Source organism: Protopterus annectens, chromosome 2.part1, assembly GCF_019279795.1.
Source record: "Protopterus annectens isolate FY-2018-M chromosome 2.part1, PAN1.0, whole genome shotgun sequence".
Lineage (NCBI taxonomy): Eukaryota > Metazoa > Chordata > Ceratodontiformes > Protopteridae > Protopterus > Protopterus annectens.
This window is the reverse complement of record NC_056729.1, coordinates 1,079,837,174-1,079,859,072: the sequence shown is the minus strand read 5'-3', so window position 1 is coordinate 1,079,859,072 and position 21,899 is coordinate 1,079,837,174. Positions and strand designations below refer to the sequence as shown.

Here is a 21,899-nt window from a genome sequence, read left to right as displayed (position 1 = left end):
AATGTAGCCCTTTTTGAAAAGATTTCTGAGTTACATATTAGAGCACTATTTAATGAATATTCGAAGAAGGCGTGTTATAATGGCCATATTGCTCAAGATAAGGACTTCATAATGTTGCTTAGGTCACAGAACATACGCGTTATGAAGCCTGATAAAGGTGGGGGGGGCTATTCTAATGAATAATGATGAATACGAACATAGGATGGGTCAAATGTTAAGCTCAGTGGATTACTTAAAAGTGTCTACTAATGAATAAATCAAGCTTATCAGAAAATCAAAGACACACTAAGTGATATGTTCATAGAAGGTAGTATTACTTTGGAGATGTATCACTATTTTACTATACTATCTCCATTAGCCCCGGTAATCTTCGGAATACCGAAATTACATAAAAATATGAACAACCCGCCTTTTAGACCTATTATAGATGGTCGACATTCCATTACGTATGCATGTGCTAAATGGATGGACAATAAATTAAAAGAGGTACTGGCAACAGAACAACAAATATGCCGTGACTCTTGGCATGTATTAAAATCTTTGAATGACATTGCCTTTGAACCAGACTTAAAGTTTTTAACCGCAGATGTTAAAGACTTGTACACTGCAATCCCACAAGATTTAGGTGTAGAATGGGTAAGAGAGTTTTTATTAGCTAAACACTTAATAGGCAGTGACATAGACCTCATAGTCAGCCTACTGGAGATTGTTTTGAACAACAATTTTTTCATGTTTAAGAAACAGATTTTTTTGCAGAAAAATGGAATAGCAATGGACTCCCCATGTGGTGGGAGCTTTGCTAATAGTGTAATGGCGTATTGGGAGTGTAATTTTTTGTTCAAACATAATTTATATAAAAAAATGGTAGTTTGGTATACCCGCTACCAAGATGACATCCTTATGGTCATTAAAGGTAGAAAAGAAGAAGCAGATGAATTAATAAATGAGATGTGTACCTTTTCTTCCTTTTTAAAGTTTACACACCACTACGCAGAGTCTAGTATTAATTATTTAGACATTCTTATTTCCAAAGATCTAATTGGCAATAGATTTGTTTCTAACATTTACAGGAAGCCATTTTACAGTAATTCATTTTTGCACTTTAGTAGTTTTCACCCTTTTTTTCAAAAGAAAGGTGTAATAAAGGGCCAAATAGTGCGCGCTTCTCGTATGTGTAGTACTGATGACCTCTTTGTGAAAGAATGTAACAAATTATTTCTAATGTTTAGTAATCGAGGATATCCAAAGAGACTTATTCATTCCATTATTAATGAGGTCAGTATTAAAAGAAATAAGGGACTTATGAATCCTATATTAACATCTGGTTTAACAAAAATGAATAACCTAGTATGTGAAATAAATGTAAGTAGTCAGGGAACAGAAATCATTGACCAACTTAAAACTAATTATAATGTTAGTTTCCTGACTCAATTTAATGATCTAGCCCCCCAAGTTAGGACGATAGTAAATAATAACTGGAAATTGGTGTCCAATGATATAAATTCTATTTCCATACTAGGGTATAAACCAGTAGTAGTATATAAAAGGCACCTTCTCTTAAGATGTTATTGGAATTAACTAATATTAGTTATAAACCAAATAAGGGAATGTTTAAGTGTGGACGATGCAATTATTGCAAGTATATAAAAACAGGTTCCTCTTTTGAGATTAAAAATAAAAAGTATTATTGTAATGATAAGTATAACTGTGAAAGCTCTGGTGTTGTTTATCTGGCTTCCTGTAAATTATGTTCTGCTTTCTATTTGGGGAAAACTGAGCGTCAGTTAAAACAACGCATATATGAACACATATATGCTATATCTAGGAATATGCCTATAAATGCTTTGGCAAAACATATTAATGAGTTTCCTAACCATAGTTTTTTATTTAATGTAGTAAATAAGGTCCATAAAAACCCTAGAGGTGGACCTTGGCATTTGAGGCTTGAGGAGCAGGAACTGCTGTGGCATTTTAAAACTGAGGCATATGTATATCCAGGTATAAATGAACACTGCTCAATTAAATGCCTTCTTAAATTAAAGGCTTTACAACGATAGATTTAGCAGTGTTAAATGTTAAAAAGTGGCAATATATAACACATATTTAAGTTCCCCATTAAAATGTGTTTTAGGAAATATTTAGAACACTGGTTAACAATATACGTTTCCATTTATTTATAAAACATTACGAAATTGCATTTATAATTTGATATATATTTGATTTTTAATGGTTGATTTTTTATGTAACAAAAAGTATTTAATATATATCTCTTCAAGTAGTTAGTGCATCAACTGTTTTAAATGTTTAATTGATAATGAGCTGTTGGGTGTGTGAACAAATTGGTTTCCTATATATGTTCTAGTTATTTTTAAAATGTTGTCTGAAGAAGTGCATCTATCTGTTAATGCACGAAAGCGCTAACAGAACGGAATAAATTATTTTCTTTTTGTAGAGACTAGCGTGATTTGTTTAACAGTATCACCTTTTTTTGTGTTTTTCCAAGTTTGTGTTTTGCGTTTTGGTTTACAAGTTTTGATGGCTGAGTCTGGTGATACACAACAATCGCAGTCTCTTTTTTCTACTAGCCCCGGTTCTACTGGTTTACCTGATTCACCTGGGGCTACTCGTCGTGAAGTGGACGCTATTGGTAACCTAACAGCTCTTATACAGCAGCTAACTCAAAGAGTTGACAATTTGGCAAAACAAGTATTGGGTCAAGGAACTGATGAGACTAGCAGTGCTGTGCGACCACGCACAGGAGTGATACTTCGTCCTCTTGGTGAATGCTTTGCCAGTTCTAAGAAACAGCAAGGTCAAGTTAATATAAATAGTAATGGAAACACAAGTATTTCCAACAATATCCTACCTAATACACCTTTGGTAGGAGTTTCAACAAATAATGTCCCAAATAACAATCAAAACAATGATGGGATCCTTTTACCTGGACTTAATGACTTTTTAAATACGCCCGTTAATATTTTTTCCAACTGCTCTAATCAAGAAGATTCAGCGCGGGAAGAAAATCAAGTAAGAACTAATACCATTATGGACAAATTGAAGTCATTTGATGTCAACCTGTTAAAATATAAAAAATTGCAGGTTGAAATTTTGTATTTCCAGGAATGTATTAAGCTTCAGATAGTTCCGAAGGGTCTACGCCAATGGAAATACCCTTCAGGTGTATTAAAAAATTCTGATATGCACCGTAAACTGCTCCAGTTATTCAATAAACAAGGACTAGAGTTTCTTGAGTTGCTTATTGCAGAATACACTAATCAAATAAATGACTTGAGATTACAATTGGATGTCTTAGAAAAAGACATTCGTAGCCACCCTGACTTTTTACGCTATAATTATGACTATACGAGAATATTTGCAAGTATAGAAAATCTTTTAGATAAAATCATGGACACTAAAAAACATAAAATCAATAGGGATAAAGCCGCGTACGCACAAGGCACGGCTTATCCGGATCCACCAATTAATCGTAACTTGCAAGGTGTGGCTCCAAATAACAATAGTGTAATCACTGAGTCTCAGGAAATGCCTAATTCTCAGCAAGAGAACTCTTTTTCTCCCCAAGTAAATGAAGTTCGACGCAGTGAACGTATTTTCAATAGGAACCAGCAGGCTGACAACAGAGTGAATGATGTGCATGATCAAGCAGCAGAACAGCGCCAGGGTTTTCACGGATCTTATGCCAGTGCCACCAAGAAGAATTTGAACTGGAACAAATGTGCACAACCGAAACGGAAGTACAACAAACGCAGGAGGTAAATGAACATGAAGACATTTGCACTGTTAAAATTTCCTCCAGTATACACGGAGACTTTAATGTCTTTAATTTTTCTTCTGTTGAAGTAAATCAAGGACTTATTGACTTTTTAGCACAAGGTTTTAATTTTGTACCAACGCCAACAGCAGATATAGCCCGTGTTTTATGTGATTTGAAGTTGTACACACGTAAATTAAACTTTCAATTAATGTTTAAGAATTGTGCTAGTGTTCAAAGTATCGAACATGTTTCCAGTTTATATAATCCCCCATTAGATGCTAATGTAGCCCTTTTTGAAAAGATTTCTGAGTTACATATTAGAGCACTATTTAATGAATATTCGAAGAAGGCGTGTTATAATGGCCATATTGCTCAAGATAAGGACTTCATAATGTTGCTTAGGTCACAGAACATACGCGTTATGAAGCCTGATAAAGGTGGGGGGGGCTATTCTAATGAATAATGATGAATACGAACATAGGATGGGTCAAATGTTAAGCTCAGTGGATTACTTAAAAGTGTCTACTAATGAATAAATCAAGCTTATCAGAAAATCAAAGACACACTAAGTGATATGTTCATAGAAGGTAGTATTACTTTGGAGATGTATCACTATTTTACTATACTATCTCCATTAGCCCCGGTAATCTTCGGAATACCGAAATTACATAAAAATATGAACAACCCGCCTTTTAGACCTATTATAGATGGTCGACATTCCATTACGTATGCATGTGCTAAATGGATGGACAATAAATTAAAAGAGGTACTGGCAACAGAACAACAAATATGCCGTGACTCTTGGCATGTATTAAAATCTTTGAATGACATTGCCTTTGAACCAGACTTAAAGTTTTTAACCACAGATGTTAAAGACTTGTACACTGCAATCCCACAAGATTTAGGTGTAGAATGGGTAAGAGAGTTTTTATTAGCTAAACACTTAATAGGCAGTGACATAGACCTCATAGTCAGCCTACTGGAGATTGTTTTGAACAACAATTTTTTCATGTTTAAGAAACAGATTTTTTTGCAGAAAAATGGAATAGCAATGGACTCCCCATGTGGTGGGAGCTTTGCTAATAGTGTAATGGCGTATTGGGAGTGTAATTTTTTGTTCAAACATAATTTATATAAAAAAATGGTAGTTTGGTATACCCGCTACCAAGATGACATCCTTATGGTCATTAAAGGTAGAAAAGAAGAAGCAGATGAATTAATAAATGAGATGTGTACCTTTTCTTCCTTTTTAAAGTTTACACACCACTACGCAGAGTCTAGTATTAATTATTTAGACATTCTTATTTCCAAAGATCTAATTGGCAATAGATTTGTTTCTAACATTTACAGGAAGCCATTTTACAGTAATTCATTTTTGCACTTTAGTAGTTTTCACCCTTTTTTTCAAAAGAAAGGTGTAATAAAGGGCCAAATAGTCCGCGCTTCTCGTATGTGTAGTACTGATGACCTCTTTGTGAAAGAATGTAACAAATTATTTCTAATGTTTAGTAATCGAGGATATCCAAAGAGACTTATTCATTGCATCATTAATGAGGTCAGTATTAAAAGAAATAAGGGACTTATGAATCCTATATTAACATCTGGTTTAACAAAAATGAATAACCTAGTATGTGAAATAAATGTAAGTAGTCAGGGAACAGAAATCATTGACCAACTTAAAACTAATTATAATGTTAGTTTCCTGACTCAATTTAATGATCTAGCCCCCCAAGTTAGGAAGATATTAAATAATAACTGGAAATTGGTGTCCAATGATATAAATTCTATTTCCATACTAGGGTATAAACCAGTAGTAGTATATAAAAAGGCACCTTCTCTTAAGATGTTATTGGAATTAACTAATATTAGTTATAAACCAAATAAGGGAATGTTTAAGTGTGGACGATGCAATTATTGCAAGTATATAAAAACAGGTTCCTCTTTTGAGATTAAAAATAAAAAGTATTATTGTAATGATAAGTATAACTGTGAAAGCTCTGGTGTTGTTTATCTGGCTTCCTGTAAATTATGTTCTGCTTTCTATTTGGGGAAAACTGAGCGTCAGTTAAAACAACGCATATATGAACACATATATGCTATATCTAGGAATATGCCTACAAATGCTTTGGCAAAACATATTAATGAGTTTCCTAACCATAGTTTTTTATTTAATGTAGTAAAAAAGGTCCATAAAAACCCTAGAGGTGGACCTTGGCATTTGAGGCTTGAGGAGCAGGAACTGCTGTGGCAATTTAAAACTGAGGCATATGTATATCCAGGTATAAATGAACACTGCTCAATTAAATGCCTTCTTAAATTAAAGGCTTTACAACGATAGATTTAGCAGTGTTAAATGTTAAAAAGTGGCAATATATAACACATATTTAAGTGCCCCATTAAAATGTGTTTTAGGAAATATTTAGAACACTGGTTAACAATATACGTTTCCATTTATTTATAAAACATTACGAAATCGCATTTATAATTTGATATATATTTGATTTTTAATGGTTGATTTTTTATGTAACAAAAAGTATTTAATATATATCTCTTCAAGTAGTTAGTGCATCAACTGTTTTAAATGTTTAATTGATAATGAGCTGTTGGGTGTGTGAACAAATTGGTTTCCTATATATGTTCTAGTTATTTTTAAAATGTTGTCTGAAGAAGTGCATCTATCTGTTAATGCACGAAAGCGCTAACAGAACGGAATAAATTATTTTCTTTTTGTAGAGACTAGCGTGATTTGTTTAACAGTATCACCTTTTTTTGTGTTTTTCGAAGTTTGTGTTTTGCGTTTTGGTTTATAAGTTGAAGTATGACAGCATACCAAAGCTGCAAACTAAACGGCATATGGACTGACTTCACATTCTTGACAATGTGCATTTCTTCTTTTCTCAAAGATGCAGCTGCTTTAGAACTGCTTATACTGAGTAATGGGTATGAAAATATGGTCATCCTTATAGTTTGTGTGAGTGCTTTCCCCTCTAAAACTTAGATCTCGGAATCGATTTTTAGCATACTAAATTCAGTCATATATCTCTTGTTGCTATCATTAAGGATTTCTGGATCTTTTACCATTTGTTTCTGTATACAGAGATTGTAATAGTAATAAAACAGTGAGAGTGTGTGTGTGTAAATTGTATTTATTTATTTATTTATTTGGAAAAGTGATATATATTTATAGTAAATTCCTCTGCTCAACAAAGGTAATAGTTTGTTACAGAAAGATGACCAGTGACCAGTTCTGGAAAATTCTGGAAATACAAGCAGCACAGTGGCCAAAATACTGCTTTGTGATATTTCAAAGCTTGATGGTGCTTTTTTTAGTATATTGTAATCAAGCATAACAGATTGCTGTGATATTTATTGTCAGCTAAGAAACTGCCACTGACAGTGAAGTGTGTTTTCAGCATCATCGCTTGATGATAAAGTAAAATATTTTGCTATGTGCTTTGATTCAGTATCATCACTTGATGATAAAGTAAAATATTTTCCTAAGTCTGTCATAGTTGATAATGTTATTATTTTCTTTGTTTAGTGTGCACACTTTTGGATAATGAAACACAGTGTGCTTGTGAAAGTGGATACCTCTGGAATCTTAATATGTGCAACACATATGAAAGCTGCTCAGACAGTACAAGAGGCAGCTGTGATTGTATACGAAACCTTCCCGAAAATGGAACATGTGAACTAATGGGAGATTCAACTACAACAGCAGAACCAGGAATAACACAATTACCAACCTTCTATATCATAGACACAACTCAAGGTAACACTCATAACAGAGCTGCTATAAATTGTCAGTTGTCAGTTACAAAAATAAAAACGGATATCTGTCTCTGAAAGTTCTGTCAAATATCAAACTAATGTAAATCATGGAACAGTATATTTCATATAGTAAAAATGAATCTATATGCTGTATGTATCAAAAGGGGCATACAGATTCAGGAAATCATTCATCTGACACTTTCAGTAGACAGAAAACAGCATGTTGAAATGAATACAGAAATCCTAGCTGTCTAGTTGTCTTGGACTGTCGTAATTATGGAGATGAATGTTTAAATGGAAATTTAACATACTGGATTTTACACTCCAATCATGTTTTTCTCAAATAAATGTAAAAATGAGGTCAACATCCAAATATTAAAAGTGAGGTCATCTTCTAAATTCATGTTACAAAAACAGAGGTGGCAGGGCAGATTCATTGGTCTGAATGGTGGCATGGTCACAAGGTAATACTAAATGGTGTCATGCTGCAACCACTGTCAAAATGTCTTCCCTGACCACCCAGTGTATCTTCTACACATGACTGCATGAAGATACATACGCTTACGTTTTTAATTGAAGAGAATTGTAATTGACAAGACAAAAAACACAATGATTAACATATATAAGTAGTGAATTTCTGGACTTCATTGCATTATAAATGAATGACATAGTTTAATTTGTCATATTTATTACAGGCTTTTATCTTTTTAAAGTAAGTCATAAACTGCATGGATAAGCAATCGATGCTTCTTCAAATGTCACTATAAGTAATCATTAAGGCACATATCTAGAAAGTGCTTGTTAACATGCAACATAGCAGGTTTATTCCGTTTGTGATCATAATATAAACACCTGGCGAAAAATGTAATATTGTGTTTAGCAGTACAAAAGAAGGAGTTAGCATAGGCCAGTTGTATATTATTGTCCAAGGTTAAAAAAGAAAGACAGAAACTAAAACATTATTTGTACTCCCAGTAGATGCAGGGTAATGAGTGTATCCATCAAAGATGGTGGTGCAGTTGAGTTCCACTGATAACAGATACTTTTTCTGAATACACATGTAGTTTAAGCAGGTTTCTGGGGTCAGTGTCACAAGCATCAGTTTATCAGTGTAAATGTTGTACAGTGTTAGACAGTTTAATAAAATGTGATCAGTCGCAGTAGTCTTACAATTACATTTATGACATTTTCATCATCAGTACAACTCCAGCAAGCCAACCTATCTAGATTATTAGTTATATAATTTATTTCTCCAGCTTTGATAGCTTTATAGAAGAACAAATGTGACTTTACAGCAATTCAGTACTGTTGTAGGATCTCTTTTTCCCCACTTTTAACATCTGCTCCTGAGGTAGCCATATTTTATCATTATTATCAGAATTGCAATTGGCAGAATTTTCTGGAAACTATCAGTAAATGGATTGATTTATTTAACATTTGTTAACCATGTAAGTCAACTGGTCCGTGGACCATTTTTAGTCATGACCTGGGCCAAGGTAGCCAAAATAAGATACATATATCAAAAGCATGACAATCAATTATCAGATATATTGTGGAGACAGATATAATACAAAAGGTAAACATTTACAAATACACTAAGAGTAGAAGGAGAGTTTACACTAAAAACTTATCATTTACTGTAAAAGATCAACTGTCATTTGCTCAAAGACAAACTGATTTCATCACTTTTAAGACCACTTGTGATCAGATAAAGTGAAAGACCACTTGAATGGAACCCTATTGAATATAGTTATTTTAATAGTTTTAATCATATAGATAGTCAAGCTCACCACATTTCAGTGTTCAGATGTTTCTAAACATTTCAGTATTACAGTCATGAAGTTAATACATTCTGCATATTTTTGCTCTTTATTTTTCATAGGGATTTGATGTCTAAATTTAAACATGTATTTTTCTGCCAGATCTGTGAGGCTGCAGTAAATAATTTGTCAAGATTTATTAAAATCTACATGTGCTTTCATTGGTTATAATGCATCATCACCTTAATGTAATCTGTTTGTATTTTGTTTGCACTTTGTTACTGAATACAATGACCTGGATGGTGTCTGAAAAGGGTCCTTGGACCAGTTTACCTACCCAGTTAACAAATATGGAATAAATAAAATAGGTAAATAAGTAAATACATAAATGCATACATAAATACATAAATATATAAAACTTGAAGTAATCTGGCCATTAAAGATTGAGTTTTACAGAACCGACAAGATTGTGCAGGCAAACTTGCACAGCATTTCATTACATTTACCTGTAACAACAGCAGATGGAATGAAGGTAAGGAAACAGAGTATACAATACAATATAATATAAAATTTTTTCAATATAATATAACATTTTTTCAATATAATATAATATAACATTTTTTCAATATAATATAATATAATATAACATGTTTTCAATATAATATAACATTTTTTCAATATAATATAATATAACATTTTTTCATTATAATATAACAATAACATTTTTTCAATATAATATAATATAACATTTTTTCAATATAATATAACATTTTTTCAATATAATATAACTAAGTAAGCTATAACCACACGCTGAGAAACATTTAGCTAGTTTATGTCAGCTTTGTCAGATCGGTAACGATTGCTTAGAACTGATATGCTGTTCATTTCTTCAGATTCTTTGTTAGTTAGCTAGTAATAACTGAGATGACAATTAGCTTTACATGAGTGGTGATGATCTTGCTTAAGTAAATTTAAAGAATGGATATTATGATTTTTTAAAGGAATTTGATATCTATGTATGTATCTTACAGTGCAAACTGACCTGGAGGTATCTGCATGTAGTCAAGTGAAAAGTCGATGTAGCAGAGATCAAAGTGTTTAACACTATTGTCAATGAATAATTTTAATTTCTCTTCATTCAGATCACTTCTACAATGCTTCTCTTGAATATGACATTTACATTGACATCCCTGCTGATCTACTGGATGAGGTGAACCAAATTCTGAGTGGCATTACAATTCCTTTTATATTAAGTTCCAGTCAAGACTTCAATGGAAGCCTTACTTCTCTCCAGCTGACTACAGGTAATTTGGCTGATACTATTTTCAGATTTAAATGCCAAGTTAAATTTTATTCATAAATTCATAAGTAGCATTTATACACAGTGGAAAGAATCTCTTTAGTGGTCCACAAGTACAGGGCCTGTTGAACAGCAACAATTGCCTGCTATGAATGAGGAAGTATTCATTAATTCAGGCAAATCATGAGAAAGATAGCTGCATGGCAAGGAAATGATGTGGGAAAATCACTTAAGTGACTTGATAACAAAACTGACAACAAAATGAACAGTTTTGCAGAATCCATTCAGAATCACCATTTCAAGTTCAGTTAAAGATATATGGTTGGAATCTTTGTGACTTTATATTTCAAGCATAGCTTGCTTTTGTAATCATGCTAACAGACCAAAACTAAATAATGTTAGTTTACTGTGAAAAATGTTCACATCATTTCAGGTTTTTAGCTCTAGACTTGTCAAATGTTTTTGGACATCTTGGTTTGTTTTAAAGATGTAGCATATAACTAGTGATATAACTGTTCTCAGAAATAATATTTACAAAGTGGTAGAGCATCCCTCTGTAAGCTTTTATGCTTTTTTTTACCTGATGAATCAAATATAAAACATTTTTATTCAGAGCAAAGACAACACTGAAGGACAGCATGTTTTGTTCATTGTTTCCTCGCTCTCAAATCCACAAGTACTGATGATGTAACAGTTATACAGTTGTCTGTGCTACTTTCCAAAGTAGTATTTCTTAACCAAAACTGAATACTTAAGGATATGGATGAATGTAGTTGAACTTCATTTACAGAAAACAGAGACATATTGCTGGTGGGTGATGCCTCGGAAGGATTATTAATCCTTCTTTGTTGTATCTACTATTAACAAAGGACATCAGAAAGTTCTATGTGACCACAGATGTAAATTACAAAGCATTAACATGCGTCCGTACAAGGGATGGATAACAGAATATAGGTAAAGAGTATAGGACAGGGAGTGCAAAACAAAGGACCAGCTATGAGAAGAGTTTTTAATTGAGTCTAGACCAGAACCAGTTGTTGAAAAAGAGATAATTATTTGGGCATATAAACCATTGCATGATAATCATAAGAATCAATCAGAGGAAATTAGAAGAGATTGTGAAGATAGACTTGAAAGGTAATTTGCCAAGGAACAATGGAATGACATCTGTATGGCTCCCAAGTATGCAAGAAAGTCTAGACAGTTTAGAAATTCTGCTTGGAAGTGTTACATAGGTATTTTCATACACCAAGCAGACCTGAAATAATTTTTCTCAAGTAAATAGCAGATATTGGGGGTGTGATGGAGAAGAAAAAATTTGATTGGGAACATGCTTTTTTGGGACTGTAATAAGTTGGCAGATTTTAAAAAATTCCATATAGAACACTTTGTCAGAAATATTAGGAGAGCAAATGGCTATAACTATGGAAACTATTCTTTTGGGCATGGATACAGGATTTGAATTGCCCAGACATAGTAAGGCCTTAAGTTTAATCCTGTTAGCTGCCAAAAAGCAGTTTCTAGAAAATGGAAATCAAATTTTAAGCCAGCTGTATTTGACATACTGAGTATTGTAAAAGAGTTAAATGAGCTGGAAAAGGGAAGAAGCAAATTATATATAAATAAATGGAATTTGTGGGATTAATACACACAAAATAATCTTCATTAGGAGGAGTGAAAATAGCTCTCAACCTCTCAGAGCAAGAAATCTGGACAAAGTCATGAATAATGGGGGAACAAAGCCCCAAAAATAGGGACAATGTTTAAGTACTGCTCTTGCAAACTTAGAAAATTGATAGAACAGGTTTCACAATAACGTGAATTTTTTGAACTGTATAAAGTCTGAATTTCAAATGTATGTCATTATTTTCTGACTTTAGTCCTCAATGATTTGGCAATGATTTGTCACAAAACTATAATTTTATGAGTAACAAGCCAAAATATGAGGCAAAAATCTGTACAGTTGAGAGGTGTGGGAGTGAAATTTAAGGAAAGGCAGGAACTGAGCAATTTATGTAATGCTAGACTAAATGAGAGGTGTTATAAAGAAAGAAAACATATGTAATGTATAATGTATGTAAATGAAAAAAATGTTAATATGGTTTGTTTTCATTGGTAAATACTTTCACAGGTAAATATCAGTCTGCAGACTATTACAAGCCTAGCCAATAATCAGAGGTCAGAATCAAGCTATGTATCTTGTGCCTGTGTGATAAAGACCTTCACCATTTTGCTAATCCCATCCCTTTTCTATTAATGTATGTGTGCCTATATTAAGTGATAATTTAATAAAGGTATTTAAAAAATTAATATGAAACTGGATCTCTTTTGGTGCAACCTTGTCACAGCACATATTTAATCACTCCACTGGCATCATCTACAGAAGTGGATCAAATCCCACAGTTCGTTTCTGGCAATGCGTCCTCACAGAATTTTATATATATATATATATATATATATATATATATATATATATACATATATATATATATATATATATATATATATATATATATATATATATATATAAATATATATATATATATATAGAGAGAGAGATACACACACACACACACACACACACACACACACACACACACACACACACACACACACACACACACAACACACACACACACACACACACACACACACACACACACACACACACACACACACACACACACACACACACAATTTACGAGTTCATCAGAGTCTTCTTTCTACTGTTCCAAGTTAAGGAAATATTTCTCTAACCTTGCTGAGACAGATCTGAAGTCACTTTTATTACCAGAAAACACTAAGCACTGACTGAACTGTTGAGTCACCTTATATTGAGTTTTAGATTTACTTACTATACCACATCTCCCCCCACACACACACATTTTATTAGTGTTATAAATTAAACTAGCTTCAGAAAATGGTATTTCAGCATCATGGGCTACATCCATGGATCAGGTAGCTGATAATATACTGTAACATAATCAGTCTGATTCATGCAATAGTTTATACCATCCCCAGTAGCAGCACTCGTCATTATGTCAGATGTTTAAGCAACTTTTTTTTTAATTTTCATGTGATTTCTCCAGTTCTAGCACTTATTCTTGTTTCACTGGCACATCCATCCATCTATCCTCTACCCCTTTCAGTCTCAAAATTCTTAATCGTGATATCTTGAGCAGAATGACAGAACAAGCTGTGATTATAAGCAAACTCATGAACAACACAGTCACTCAATTAACAGGTAGGATCAACATTCAGTGATTCTGAAGCAAAAGCATTTGCTGTCCTTGTTGATCTAGATTTTAATTCATCAGTGTGTTTCCTGTACAAAATCCATTGGACCCTGTAAAAATGTCCCCTCACTGCACCTCCAACTTCTACTTCTGCAAATAAAGTATTTATTTATTTATATATTGTCTTTTTTTTTACTGAGGAATTCCAGATGGGCACAAGTTCCATTTTTACTGGAGGCCCAAGGAAAAAGTTCATCATAAAATGCATATTAACAATGAAATTGCAAGAAAATGTAAACATTTTAAGCATTACTTTGCAAGTAGTATTGCAACAAATAGTAAAGACATATTATTTCGCATAAGTCAACGACATACTAAAAGAAATAGCTGGAGACAAGAACAGCAATCAGACCTCTCAACCTCTTAGTGCTAGAAATCTGGACAAAGCCTGACAAAATGAAGGTACAAAGACCACAAAATAGGGACAGGTTTTAAATCTTGCTTTTATAAGCTTAGAAAGTTGCTAGAATAACAGCATTTGTGTTAACGAGCATTTTTCTGAAGGATTTGAAGTCTGAAATGTAAATATATGCATTATTTAGTGAGTTCAATCACCAGATCACAGTGATTTGCCAGAAAATTCCAAATGTTATGAGGAACAGACCAAAAGTATAAGGCAAAAAGCTGGACATTCTCTGAAAATCTGAACAGTTGAAAGGTATGACAGCAAGGATAATGCACATGGGTTCAGTATATTATAGTGACATTAATGAGGTAGGATGTCACTAGAGCAGGGACAGAAAATAGAGGAAGAGGAAGGGTATAAGCAGTAATAATCAAGAAAAATGCAAGTCAAAAAAGTTCTGATAGTGGACAGGTTGAGATACACTAGATAGGTAAGATGATGAGGTGGATTCTTTTCATTTTACCACTGAGATCATCCATGATCCCAGTGATGGAAATGCTTTTTTTTGTTTCCTGCTTAACACTTTCATTTTTTTGAAGTGATAATATCCCACCTTCATTGAGCAGCACAGTGGTTATGTGGGAAGATCTCTGCTTCACAATTCCATGGTCTGGTTTTTAAGTCAGACCTCCAATCTTTTTCTATATGGAATTTTGTACATTCATTCCATATCTGTGTAGTTCTTTTTATTTTTTCTTAATTTATCCTTTGTTGACTTGGTTAATCCTATTAAGCTAGCAGCCTCTTTTCAGGAGAGACTGGAGGTGGTACTTATACAACTAGAGGAAAATTGGCAAGGGCATCATGAACTTTTCCTACTGTTTTCAATAGATGCATTGGGATCTTTTACATCTAAGCTACTACCAGCTTGGAGCCTTGGTTTAACATCTCATCCAAAGGACGATACACACAGGATTGCAGCACCCCATTATATTACATTGCAGTGTCAGCAATCCATCTACCCAGTATAGGAACAGAACCCACAGCCTTCTGCACCAAAGGCGAGTATGCTACCTGTTGTACCACTGACACTACAACTCTCTGTGCACTGCAGGTTCCTCCCATATCAAGAATGCATACTGGTTGACTACACTAAATGGTCCTTATATCTGCTGTATATGACCTTGCTCTTGAGGTCGAGTTTGTAGCCAAAAAGTTCATCTACTTGATTAAGTAACAAACAAACAAATAAACAAATAAATAAATACACATAAAATAAGTGAATAAATGATTCTTTACTACAATAATTCCTGAAATCAGCATTGATCCACTTCTGGAGATCCACACTGCATCTTCATTGAATGCTTATCATGCTGGAACTTTAGAGAAAACCACTTATTTACAACACTTCCACAAGTCCTGTCTGTTAGTGACATGTCTGTTTAATATGAGTTTTGCAGACAGCTGCCCTATAGAAAATTTTGGACTTTTTTAGTACTGTAAGTTTCATCTTCCATTTCCACATTGTATATGGTCATTTATTTTTATGTGTAGTAAAGGTTTGTGTGAATAGCTCTTCTAACCCATTTGTTGCAGGGTGCCCTGATAAACCAGTGGAATAGATTATTACATCCAGGTTAACAAAATGGTGAATTAATGAATCTCTGTCATCAGTCATAATATGTTCTTTCTTGGGTGGCGTAAGCCAGGGAACCTTGTTGGCTAGGCTTACGTAGGCCCTTGGGCCAATAGCCTAGTACCGACCTATGAACCTATGAACCTATGAAGTAGACCATAAGCAGTGATGAGTCTACCCAGATGATCTTTTACAACAGCTACCTCTAAATTCCCATGGGATAGTGATGCTTTTGTAGTCATTTAGTGCTCCATTTGGTATGGCACAGATCACTCAGTCAAATTCTTAATGTCTTCCTATATCTTTAGCTACCAGTCTTCTGTTTTATGTAGTACTTATATTTAAATGCTACAAGGCTGATCTACAGTTCTGTAAGTCAACCTAGTACTTATCTTTTAATAATACCAGGTTGACCTGCAGAACCTTAGTAAGGTCATCTTGCACCGTGTGCAGTCACCCCTCTCAGCTGAAAGTTAATTAACAAAAAAAGCACTTCTCTGCTCTTGCAAAGCAGCCTGCTTGCTATAGCTCTAACAAGCAGCATGCTAGAGTTACACACTTAACTTTTCAGTGTTCAGCCATGACTGTAAATACAGAATCTATATCATTTATGAAGGAGCAGTGTCCTCACAGCTTCATAAATTAAGGAAAGTATTGCCCTCTCATGCTATCAGCATCAGCCAATCATTCCCTTTAGCAGCTCACAAGCAGGGTAGCTACTCCCTTTTCCCAGTCATTATAATAATAATAATGAGGTAAGGCTCCAGGCTTCAAAGGTTTATTGTTCATAATAACAAAACACAAGCGCTTTCACCCTGTGGGCTTCTTCAGGTGTAATAAATCAAGGTACTAGCTCCTCTATTTATACTAATTAACACATACAGCTTAGAGCATTCTTAAAGGTGTATTCAATATACAAGCTCTGTATTAAACAATACTAGTAAAGTACAAAAGTCCAAAATACATAAATACAATATAAATATAAAAACATAGATGTAAGTAAAATACATGTAAACCTGTGACTAAAAACATTTTATCTGCGCAGGGGTTTATTTCTTAGAGCTGGTTTTAGAGGGATATTTTCATTCAGGCCATGACCTATAGTAGCTTTAAGTCTAATGATCCATCTGACCTCTAAGTTTTCAGTTTTTATCTTGACATCACCTCCACGTATACTTTCAAAAACTCTACCTATAGCCCTGAAAGAAAATACATGTTGGGAATTGGTATCACTGGCATGTTTTGCTAAGGCATTATGTGAACTGCCTTTTCTTATGCGGTACACGTTCCCTGATTCTTTCTTTAAAAGTTCTGTCAGTTTTACCTAGATAAAATTTGCTACAAATATTACATGTAGCGAGATATACTATATGTAGGGAATCACATTGAGCATTGATATTAAAAGTAAAAACCTCTTATGTATCTGGATGTTGAAAGGATGTATTAGTATCTATATACCTGCAGAAATTGCATTTACCACAAGGTCTGCTACCTTTGACCCCACTTGGACAAGTATTCTCTTTAAAATGACATAACTGTCTGTGTAGGGACTTCTGATTTTTAAAAGTAAACTGTGGTTTAGCTCCAATATATTTTTCAATCTGTGTATCAGACGTTAACATTTTCCAATTTTTATTAATAATGTCAGTATAATGTTGTATGTCTCTAGCATAACTGAAACATAACCTCAAGGGCTGTAAGTTTGAAATGCATCTATTTTTCTGATTGGTAACATTGCGTTTAGAAAAGTAAGGCTTGGCTTTACTTTGTCTCAATCTCAAGACATTGTTTAGTCCTTGGTTTATAAGGTTAGGTTCATAGCCCCTTTGTTTCAACTCAACCTGTACTTTGGTGAGTTGCAAATCAAAATCACTGGCACTAGCATTCAATCTAGAAGCTCAAAAAAATTGATTCTGTGCCACATTCTTAAATATAAAATCAGGGTGCATACTGTCCCTATATAATAAATTATTAACATGACATTCTTTCCTGTATAACTTCACATTAAACTGACCTTTCGAGTCCTCTCATACAGTAACATCCAGAAAATTAATCTCAGTCAAAGAATGATTTACTGTAAACCTTAAAAGACTCGTGGCATTAATAAACTCTACAAAACTATCAAATTCAGGTACTGTACCTTCCCAAATCAAAAAGAGGTCATCCATGATTATGGTATTAACAGTGTTGCCAAAGTGTTGACTGACTGTGGCAAACACGATAGTAGTTTTATAAGATCTATATGCATGCTACTGAAATTGATCTTAGAAAACAATGTCTTCATTTTTCAAGATAAATTTTATTGGCAACGACAAGGAGTTGCCATGGGACCTCCTGCGCCAACAGCTACGCTAATGTTGCGATGTTATGTTGGGAACAAGCCATCTTAGAAAATGTTAATTTCAAAAATAAGATTAGATTTTTTAGAAGGTTTGTGGAAATCCAACATTTCCCACACCCAGCCGTGGGTTATTGCTTAAATAATCAGTTTGAGATCCAAGTGCCCATTTCTATAAGTTCATTGACTTTTGTTCCACAAGCTTATTTACCATATCTTATTACTTTCTATAGGTTTTTTTACATCCTTTCCTTTCTGTCTGCACTTTCACCTTAAGTCACAATTAAAGCCCCTTGCAATTATAATTTTCATGTTAAAGACAACATAGTCTAATATTTGATGAGATTATCTCTTTCCTTACCAGTTATATATGCATATAATGCTGTAATTCTGTATACATATTCTCCCCACCTCACATCCACAACAGTTAACATTCCTGTCTTTACCAACGTTACATCTAGTATTGCCATTGTTTTTTTTTCTTTGTTTTTTTTTTTTTTTTGTTACATAACACAGCCACTCCAGAGTAATGTTCACTTCCTAAGTTCCATTTTAAATTTCTAACACACAATTTTTCTATTTGCAGTCTTTCTTTACTTGTCAGGAATCTTACATCTTCTAAGAGAACAGCATCCACATCACATTTGCACACCGTTCTAGTATCCCTTTCCTTCTTACACTGTCAATAATACTGTTCATGTTCACTGAAAGTACTCTAAAATCATTGTGTTTCCTTCTTTTTAAGTTTAAGTGAATTTTTGTTTCTTATTTTTACTCTTTTTTTTCAGTTGAAACTTTTTCCTGGGTTTATGTCTTGATCCGCAGAATTAGGTGTTTCACTGTCTACAATATGTGTGTGTGTGTGTGTGTGTGTGTGTGTGTGTGTGTGTGTGTGTGTGTGTGTGCGTGTGTGCACGTGCACCCACGCTCGTGTGTAATAGTAGTGTGAATCCCTTCTCTTGGCCTCTCTTCCAGCATGCACTCTCTCTCTCCTCTTTTTACCCTCCATAATTTTTTCTACTTCTTTTACAGTTTCTTCTTTATGTAGTTCACCTTCTCCCCTAGTCTCTTGTTGTCCTTCCTTATATTTGTTTTATTTCCTTTGTTTTTAATTGTTTACTGATTACTCATGACAGTTGATCCAAACTTGTCCCTCTTTTACACAACCTGGATTCAGGCGCACACTTTCTTGCTGTATGTCCTTTCTCCCCACACTGGCTAAATTGTACTTTGTTGCAATTATTAACTAAATGAGAAAAGTCCCCACAAAAGAAATATAATTTAGTGTGGCCAGCATATCTTAATATATTTCTATGATCAGCCACAAAAATGACACTTGTCAAGTGTTTCACCATGTTTACTTCACATTTTAAAACAGATTTCAACCTCCACCATTCATTCCATAAGTTTCTTCTTATCTCCAACTTTCATAATACTATCAGCAGTTTCAAATACATCCTGCATGTATTTCTTTAACATCACTTTCTTCCAATTCATGAGTTCTACACTGTAAAGTAACATTTTTTAACATTTGCTTTACTGCCAGAGAACAAATAATTGTGCAATAGGTTGATGTTCTTCTTTTTTAAAACAATTACAGAAATTTCATCATCGGTCTATCACTTTCAAATTTTAAGTCACAAAAAGTGTCTGTCCCAGCATGTATAAAAGAACAGTTACCAAATTGTCGCATACATAATATCTGTCTATTACAGTGTCACTCTTTGTTCTTTTTCTCACAGTTGTTATCTTCTTTATAGAAACAGTTTTACATACAGTTTGTTGCTGCTCTTCATTTTTGCCTGCTGTCGTTGCTGCATATGTTTTAGTCACTGCATTATCTGCTGCTAGAAAACCAGACACCTTCTCAGTTTGTTGCTCCTCTCCTCATCTATTTTCTATCACTGCTGCATTCCATGCTGCCACATCATGTGGTTCCTTTTCCACATTACCATCCTCAATAGATGATGTAGTGGTGCAGCCATAGCATTGTTGCTTCACGGCAAGAGGTTTGGTTTGATTCTTGGCAGGGAGTGCCTTTTGTGCGGAGTCTGCATGTCCTCCTTGCATTCATGTGGGTTTCCTCCTGTGTTTCAAAGACATGCATCTGGAGTGTTTCTTCTCAGGCCTCTGCTGAAAATTGGCTTTGTTCCAATCGGGCTTTCCTGGTAAAAATGTTAAAAAAAACAAAACAACAAAAAAAAAACTCTTCAAAAAAAGTTATCTGCCATTTCACACAATGAAACAGCAAAACAGTCACCTGGGTCATCCTACTTGATTATATTTATCAGAACATCATCTGCAAGCCCTCCTGACCCCAGTTCTGCTATCTGCATCACAGACCAGACTCACTTACTTCCTTCTACATGAAAACAGCTAAACACTGTCCAGCGGTAGCATCCACCACACAGGAATCTTTGGTTACATTCTGAAGATCCATATTGAATAAAATTTTCTCCAAATTCTCACTTTCTATCTCCAAACTCTTCACTTTTTCTGTCTTCCTCCATGATGCTGCTTCCCTTGGGCCTCCTCCTTGCTGCTATTGGAGCACTCTGGCACCATCTTTTTGCATAGTAGCATAAATGCAATCTTGGGATTCTCTTGAAAAGAGGCTACTGTTCTAGTGGAACTAATTAGATCAATAAAGGATTTATACTTAAATTTAGTTGTTGCAATGGTTTTCTCATTCTCATTGTTTACATTTTGTTCTCTTATTTGCATGCTTATGTTTAATTTCAGTGTTACAGTTTTAGTGATTTCTTTGGTATATACATTTCACCATGTATTATTCTTTGTCTTTGCCTGGACTGAGCCCGGAATTGGTCCTTATGGATCAGTGCTGTACTTGTCCAGTAAACAAACTGTAAATAAAACACACAAAATATGTAAATGTGCCATGATCCCTTGAGGAGCACTTCTACAGAGTGGTACAAAAAAAGAATTAACAGTAGTAAATGGGAATGTTGTGTCCACAAATATTCATAGGACCTGGTACATTTCTAAAATGAGAAATATTCTGACCATTGTGAGCTGGTCAGACTAACAGGTGATACATGATGTTCTCTAGGGAAAAACATCTCTATCCACAGTAGTGATACCTTAAAATATATATATATATATATAAGTGTGTTGTTGTTGTCTTTCGGCTTTTCCCGGTTAGGGGTTGCCACAGCGGAACTCAGGTCCGCTAATGATTGGCAGTAGATTTTGATGAACGCCAAGGTGCCAGCTTGACGTTCAACCTTAAACGAAGGCACGGCCATTTACGCATGTCTTTTGAATGCCCACCCAACCGCGGGGAGGACATGCAGACTCCACACAAAAGGCACTCCCCGCACTCCAGCCGAGAACCGAACGAGAGAAACTCTTGCTGTGAGGCAACAACACTACCGCTGCACTACCGCAGATGTCTTGTTTTATTGTTGACAAAATATATGGTTTTTGCAAAGTAAACCTGAGAAGCATGCCCTAAAGCTGTTTTCTAAAATTCCACATGACAGTATAACTTGAAACATTTGTAGGGAGAAGTTCAATATTTGCTCTTATGATACTGATTTGGCTTCCAGTTTCACCAGGCATAAAAGCAGCAATTGACTACAGTCACCATAAGGGCTGTTCTTAAGTGGCTGCTTGGTTGGTGAAATACAATTTGTTTTACTTTCTGTAACTCACAA

General features: G+C 34.3%; 1 protein-coding gene across 1 annotated transcript in view; it reads left to right on the top strand.

Annotated features, from left to right (window-relative positions):
• Positions 1-21,899, top strand: part of LOC122794935 — a 533,471-nt gene that overhangs the window by 150,151 nt on the left and 361,421 nt on the right. Inside the window, exons 5-6 of the mRNA XM_044063530.1 lie at positions 7,317-7,547; positions 10,449-10,610. Of these exons, the coding sequence (XP_043919465.1) occupies positions 7,317-7,547; positions 10,449-10,610 (393 nt within the window). The remainder of the gene's footprint in view (positions 1-7,316; positions 7,548-10,448; positions 10,611-21,899) is intronic.